Source organism: Vulpes lagopus, chromosome 15 (genome assembly GCF_018345385.1).
Source record: "Vulpes lagopus strain Blue_001 chromosome 15, ASM1834538v1, whole genome shotgun sequence".
Taxonomy (NCBI): Eukaryota; Metazoa; Chordata; class Mammalia; order Carnivora; family Canidae; genus Vulpes; species Vulpes lagopus.
The window spans coordinates 14,955,290-14,963,250 of NC_054838.1; the positions used below are offsets into that span (position 1 = coordinate 14,955,290).

The window sequence follows — 7,961 nt, forward strand, 5'->3', positions numbered from 1 at the left end:
AGCTCCCAAGGCAAGAATTCTGATTAATTCATCTGTTTATCTGCTTTGCACAGAGTTGGTGATGCTCCATGAATAAATACTGACACATGATAACTAAGTTCAACAACAACAACAACAACCAAAAAACAAACAACTGTCCTTGCAAAACAACCATTATCTGATAAAGTCAGAAAAAATGTTTTATCATAGATACTTAACTCCAGGGCGACTTTTGTAGTGTCAGAGCTTGCTTAAGTAGCAACCAAGTACTACAAAGCAACTAACAGAAAGCAAAAAAAATAAATAAAATCTTTAATGAACATCACTTCTAAATAATCCAGAAAACAACCATTATCTGATTAAAGTCGGAAAAAAAAATGTTTTATCATACTTAACTCCAGTGTGACTTCTGCAGTGTCAGAGCTTGCTTAAGTAGCAACCAACTGCTACAAAGCAACTAAAGAAAGCGAAAAAATAATCAAGATTTTTAATGAACATCACTTCTAAATCATCCAGAAAACAACCATTATCTGATAAAGTCGGAAAAAAAAATGTTTTATCATACTTAACTCCAGTGTGACTTCTGCAGTGTCAGAGCTTGCTTAAGTAGCAACCAACTGCTAGGAAGCAACTAGCAGAAAGCAAAAAACAAAATAAAATCTTTAATGAACGTCACTTCTAAATAACCCAGAAAACAACCATTATCTGATAAAGTTAGAAAAAAAAAAAAATGTTTTATCCTAGATCCTTAACTCCAGGGCGACTTTTGCAGTGTCAGAGCTTGCTTAAGTGGCAACCAACTGCTACGAGGCGGCTAACAGAAAGCAAAAAAACAAAAATAAAATCTTTAATGAACATCACTTCCAAATGATCCAGATTCTACACGGGCCCGTTGCAACAGGACCCTGCCTCTATGCACGGTATATGACAAATTTAAAAAAAAAAAAAAAGCCAAACATCAGTCTGATGATCAACCAGTTAAAAATACACATTTGGATACGCTGAAGATATTTATAAAGCCGACAGGGATACTATTAATATATTGAAATTCACTGGCCGGTGCTGGATTCTGTGTGCCACTGATCTTCTACTACTGTTCGAGAGAGAAGCCAAGAAGTGCGGGCCTTCCCGTATCGCTCGCTTTTAAAGAATTCAAGAAGTCACCCAAACTGAGCGCGCACCACCGCAGGGAGGGGGCAGCGACGCTCTCCAGGGGCTAACGTCCGGCTCTCTCTTACCTTGCACCTGGAAAGTCCTGTTTACTTTTTTTTTTAATTTATTTATGTGTCCCACCCCCGAACCACCCATCTTCCTTCCACGGGCCCCCGACAGGCTCACCAAGTAACAGAGGAGTTCAAAAAAGAAAAGAAAAAAAAAGTAACAGTTAAAAAAAAAAAAAAAAAAGCAAAACTGTGCCTCCCACGATCTCCACTCGGGTGCAGACTTGGCGAGCCCCGGGGGCAGCTACACGCTCGGCCGCGGGCGCAACCAGGAGCGGCGCCGTCGGTACAGAATCTGGTGGTGGTGGTTGTTTTTCTTTCTTTTTTTTTTTTCTTTTTTCTTGGAAGGTTATCTCGGCTCGACGCGTTCGGTGGGTACGGGGAAGGCGAGCGGGTCCGGCCCGACAGGCCGAGAGGGGAGGCCGGCGCTCGCCCCCTCCCCTCCCCTCCCCCCGCCCCTCCCGCCCCGCCCCGCCCCTCCCCGCCGCGGGCCCGGGATCCAGGCGGGTCTCCCAACTGCCCCCCGCCCCCCCGCCCCTCCCCCGCCGCGGCCCGGCCCGGCCCGGCCCGCACTCGCCGCCGCCGCCCCCGCGCCCCCCCGGCCCGGCCTGCGCTGCCCCCGGCGCCCTCGGGCCTCGGGCCCGGCCTCCTCCGCCGCCCGCCCCTCACCTCCTTCGGGACCAGCTGGTTCTCCTCGCCGGGCACCATGGCTCAGACTCCGGCCGCTCCTCTCCGCCCTGCCGGGAGGGGGGAGCCGGGTGCTGGCGGCGCTCTGTGTCTCAGCAGAGGAGGGCAGCAGCCGTCATCGCCGCCGGCGCCCGCGCTCCCGCAACACAGCGGAGGCCTCGGCCGCGGCCCCCGAGCAGCAGCGCGCAGACACCGACCTCGGCCGCTCCGCCGCCGCCGCCGCCGCCGCCGCCGTCGTCGTCGGCCCCTCCCCCCGCTCGCTGCAATCAATGGAAAAATGGCGGCGGCCGCTCTCGCGAGACTTCGGGCCGCCGGGCTCCCAGCCCCGCGCCCCGCGCCCGAGGTGCCGAGGCGGCTGCAGCCCAGCGCCCGGCTGCTCCCGCGGCGCGAGCTCGGCGCCGGGGCGCGCGGGGCGGGACGAGCGGCCCGAGCAGCGGCGCCCTCCGCGGGAGGCCTTCCGCACCGCGCCCGTCGGGGCTCCCCCTGCCGGCGGGGGAGGGGCCGGCCCCCAGGGCGCCTTCGCCGACCCGGTCGCCCCCCGACGGCGAGGCTCGGGAGCTCCGTCCGCTCCTCCCCGGCCTGGCGCCGTCCTGGAAGGGCGGGCGGCCCGCGCGGCTCCCGGCCTCCGCCCCTCCCCTCTCCCCAGCCTGCGGGCGGCCCCGGCGGCGCTCCCGGGGGCCCGGAGGGGAGGCGGCGGCGTCCCCCCTCCACCCCCGCCCCTCCCGTGCGTTACAGCGGCGCTCCCCTGTGCGCCTTCTGGGAGCCTCGTTCTGCAGCCGGCTGCGGCCTGGGGCTGCGCTCTGCACCTCGGCCCCCCACCCCCCCCCAGGATGTCTTCAGAGTGCCCGAGTCGGCTCTGCCTGCATGCACCGGGCTCAGTTTTAGGCTAAACAAAATGATGCAATAGTTGTTTTTCCAAACCTCGCTCATTCAACTTTCCTTTAAAAAAAAAAAAAAAAGGTTTTATTTATTTATTCATGATAGACAGAGACAGAGAGAGGCAGAGACACAGGCAGAGGGGGAAGCAGGCTCCATGCAGGGAGGGAGCCCAATGCAGGACTGGATCCGGGGACTCCAGGATCAGGCCCTGGGCTGAAGGCAGGTGCTAAACCGCTGAGCCACCCGGGCTGCCCTCGACTCTCCTTTATGAAGCCTCGCCGGGGTGCCCCTCCGGAAGACTTCTGTGGGTACAAGGGGTTTCACCCCGTGCGGAAGTCAGAGAATCCTGCACGGTATTAACTACCTCGCACTTGTGCTCTGCAAACTTTTAGTGATTGCACTTTCTTATTAGCAAAAAAGAAAAAAAAAAAAACTAAGTCTATACACTTCTGTAAGTTGTATACACCTCTCGCTACATGTGGACATAAAACATTTTTGAAATGTAATAGAGGATAAGATAAAAAAAAATAAAATAGACACTTAAAAGTAACTATAGGGACGCCTGGGTGGCTCAGTGGTTGAGCATCTGCCGTCAGCTCGGGGCGTGATCCTGGAGTCCCAGGATCGGGTCCCACATCAGGCTCCCTGCATGGGGCCTGCTTCTGCCTCTGCCTGTGTCTCTGCCTTTCTCTCTCTGCGTCTCTCATGAATAAATAAGATATTTAAAAAATAAATAAAATGAAATAAAAGTAACTGTAAGAGGTTTTTTTTTTTTGGACATTAATGGTATGGAGAATTGTTGCTCTATCTAAAAATATTTAGTGAAAGAAACATGATTGACTAGGTTTCAGTGGTTTCTGAAATCTTTAATACTTTGCGAAGCAGTTATTAAATTGTCTGATTCAACGTTCAGGTTATTTCTGTACCTCATTTTAATAGCTGTCATAAGCTGAGAAAGATAACTCACAAAGATATGTAGATCCTAATGGAAGAAGTACATCTTTGGCGGCTCTTACTAATGCAAGTATCCATTTTTATCTCTTCCATCCACCAATCGTGAAAAGTTTTTATTGAAATTCAACTACTAACTTTCTGTCTTCCCTGATGTCAGCCAGAAAATGTTGCATTTTTATATTTTTAACAAATGGGTTCAGAACTCATTGGAATGCATTGCTTGGAAGAGTTTTCAATAGCTTGGAAAAAATTTTGCCTTCAAGTTTTAGTGTACATGTATACTTTTTTTTAGGGTACTGATCTTGTCTTTATTTAAAATTTTGATGTTTTGTTCATAGATTTTTGCATTGATTTTGAATCTTTAAAATATGGTATTAAGATATTATTTATCTAGATTACTGAGTTTACCCCCCTTAAATTTTGCACCCAAGGTGAATGCTTCACTTATTTTATCACTGTTTTAGCCTTAGGTAGCAAACAAACCTTATTTTTGCATCAAAATCCCATAATAGAAATATTTCTAAATCTTTTATTTCAAAGTGTTATCCCAACTACTTAATAAGATGATTTCTGTACAGCTCATGGTTGAAGTAGACATGTCATCTCTCCTATTATCTTTTCTGCTTATGTTTGCATTATTACCTCCAACTCATGTTTTCTTTCCAGAAATCTTTTTTAGCTACTTTCATTTTAGTGAGGGGTCAGTTTAATGAAATAATAATGTAATTGGCAAATCTACTTAATTCAGCACACAGAAACACAGAAATCACAATATATTAAAATGAAAGAAAATTAAGAAATCCCTGAATCATTCTCCACATTGCATAACTCACACTTTTCACTCATTAATAGTGAGATACAAGTGTCAACCTATATGTTAAATATTTGCAAGACTTAATTTTTTCTGGTTTTAGATAAAAATAAATATTTTTTTAAGATTCTAATGGTTTTTGTCTCATGATCCACCTTATCTGGTTGTATTATTCTCTTTAGAGGCCATTGACATGTCTGTACTAAAGCCTCATAGGTTTGTTGTTCTGCAATAAATATTTCTGGAATAAGTATATGGATCAATGAGATGATTGATAAATGAACAAATATTGATGTATGGCTACTCTTCCTAATAAGTTACTAATACTACGTGCATATGTGGATGCCGAACTGATAGTTACATCTACCTGTCTGATGACTTGAAACATCTCAAATTTCACTTGACTTGAACAGATCTATTTGATTTCTGAGCTTCCCCCATCTTCCTTCTGCAACATATGCTCTGGCAGTTGTCTCCATCTCAATAAATTGCATCATTATCAATTCAGTTTATCAAGCTGAACATTTGAGAATCTTGATCTCACATTCAATTCATTACTAAGTGCTGTTGCTTCATCCACTGAACTATATACCAATCCAACCAGTTCTCTGTAAATCCACCACTCCCCCATCCTGCTCCAATCATCATCTTTTCTTGCCTACACTACTGCGATGGTGTCCTTACGGGGCTCCTAACTTCTACTCTTATCCCCCAAAATTCATACTCCAAAAGCATCCAGAATGATCCTTTTAAAGTACATGACATTCTATATAATTCTTAGATAAGCTTTCTCTTAGTTAAAATCGTTCAAAGATTTCCTATCCCACTCAGCATAAAATCCATATTCTTTGCCATGGCCTGCAAAGTCCAGTGCAAGCTAGCCCCTGACTACCTGGCTCATCTCACCTACCATTCTTCCTCTTATACCAATGACCCAGCCGCTCTGCCCTTATTGAAGCTTGTTAAATACATTTAGTTTACCCTGTGCTACAAAGTCTTTGCAGTTATCTCGTTCTCTAAATGTTCTTCTCCCAAATCTTTGCTCTTATATAGTTCCATCTTGTCATTTGGGCCTCTCCAATGTTTCCTCCTCAAAGAGGCCTTTCATGACCATTTGATCCTAATGTGTTCTCTGTTCCTGAAATAGTGTCTCGTACATAGTAGGTGCTTAATACATTTTTGTTGAATTAATGACTTTTTTTTTTTTTTTTTTTGGTGAGATTCACATTTTTAAAGTTGTCAGGACTAGTATAAGTCAGAAGCTTGTTGCTTTTCCTTATATATTTTTTTAGGTTATTTTTCTTTTTCCTTTCACTTTAAAATGTTCACAATATAAACCTAGTCAAAATATGAAAAAAACATAAGCAAACCCAGACGGGGGGATATTCTACAGGATACCTAGCTACTATTCCTCAACACAGTGAAGCTCAAGAAAGAGAATGAAAGGGCACCTGGGTTGCTCAGTGGTTGAGCATCTGCCTTTGGCTCAGGGTATGACCCTGGAGTCCTCGGATCAGTTACCTTATCGGGCTCCCTGCATGGAGCCTGCTCCTCTCTCTGCCTCTCTCTGTGTCTCTCATGAATAGATAAATAAAATCTTTTTTTTTTTTTTTTAAGGAAAGAAATAGAATGAAAGACTGAGAAACTGTGACAACCAGAGGAGATGGGGGAGACACAACAACCCCATGCAGTGGGGTACCCTGGATCGGATCCTGGAAAGAAAGAACATTAATGAAAACACTGGTGAAAACCAAATAAAATGAGTCATTTGGTTACTAATAATGTTCCAATGTCAGTTTCTCAGTTTGGACAAGTGTACGATGGTACTGTACACTGGCAATGTAAGGGGGAAACTGGGAGGGGTACATATGGACTCTTTTAGCAACTTTTCTGCAAATCTAAAATTTCTCCAAAATAAAAAGTGTATTTAGAAATGTCCAGGGGGCACCTGGGTGGCAGAGTTGTTGAGCGTCCAACTCTTAATTTCAGCTCAGGTCATGAATGATATCAGAGTCCTGAGATTGAGCCCCACTTCAGGCTCTATGCTCCATGCAAAGTTTGCTTGTCTCTCTGTGCCTCTGCTTCTCTTCGGCTCTCTCTCTCTCTCAAATCAATCAATCAATCAAATCTTTAGAAATGTCCATAGTAATACTTAAGACACTTCTTTTTTCTTTTTCCTTTTTTTTATACTTCAGGACCCTTCACAAAACCTTTCTATATTTTAAACTCTTTCTTTAAAGCCATATAGTCAGTCATCTTGTACAATTTAAGAGCTAGTGATGATGTACACCACTATAACTATCAGTAATATTGTTATATGTATTCCATAAATGTGAATAGAAATTTTTATCATGGCTATGTTTTAATAAAGTTAAAAAGATCTATTAGTCAGTGTGATATGGCTTTAGACGCCTGTTTTGAGATCTAAGCTCAGTTTTTCCATGTAAGACCTCTCTGAACCTCTTTTTTTTCTCAACTAGAAAATGGAGGTAATAAAGTGAACCCTTAGCATTTGCCAACTTAATATTTGCAGTTTTGACCAGAAAAGCCCTTGATATGTATAATTGTCCGTAATTGTGGTAAAGAGGAAGTTTAAATTTCACACATTAGCCAAAGTATAAGAAACTGGAAAGTTGAGTAGTTGAAAGAATAAGCTGAGAATTGGTTACCTGAATTTGAATCCTACCTCTGTTATTATTAACTGTGTGGTATTCCTTGAACAGATTTCTTAAATTCACTAAGCTTCCATTTTCTTATCTGTAAAATGAGGATAATAATAGCACAATTTTATAAGGCATGTTAAATAGCAAAGAAAATAATAATAAAACTATAACAAGATATGTGTATATACTCAGTCTTGTTCTAGGAGCTTTACACATATTATATCATTCAATTCTTTCTACTTTCTAAGCATAACTACTACTATTATCCTCATCTTGCAAGTGAGGAACCTGATATAGATTTAGCCTTTGAAGCATGCCTCACACTGCCCAGCACATAGTAAACAATCAATACATACTGGCTCTAATTATCCCACCATTTGACTGAGCTCCACAAGGGATTATGCAGCCCTAACAATGCGCGGCATATAGTAGGTGCTTTTGAATATTTGTGGAATAAATGAGTAAATAAACCAATCTTTACTGCCTACTCTTCTCCACTTATGTAGTATCTCCATGAAAATGCTAAAAATGTTCTCTTTTTGAAAATGGCTCTGAAACAAAATTCAACTATTAGCAATGAGTTTGAAGAAATGAATAAAGTGATGGATCTTTGCCATGAGATAGTCTGATTAAGCTAGAGAGCAGAATATAAAATTAGTCAAAGGCTTATATTTGTGATCGGAATGACATCATCAACAAAGAAGCAAGAAAAAACAATTTGGGAAACTAACTATAATCAGTGACTGCTTTCACCACTGGGATTAAAAA

General features: G+C 43.8%; 1 protein-coding gene across 2 annotated transcripts in view; it reads right to left on the reverse strand.

The window, feature by feature from the left end:
* USP47 (ubiquitin specific peptidase 47) overlaps positions 1–2,122 on the reverse strand; it is a 117,290-nt gene extending 115,168 nt beyond the window's left edge. Inside the window, exon 1 of one of the 2 annotated variants that reach the window (XM_041729779.1) lies at positions 1,869–2,122. In XM_041729779.1, coding sequence (XP_041585713.1) covers positions 1,869–1,907 — 39 coding nt within the window. In that variant the 5' untranslated portion in view covers positions 1,908–2,122. The remainder of the gene's footprint in view (positions 1–1,868) is intronic. The other variant, XM_041729780.1, reaches the window with a different exon arrangement.
* Positions 2,123–7,961: the final 5,839 nt, after the last annotated feature.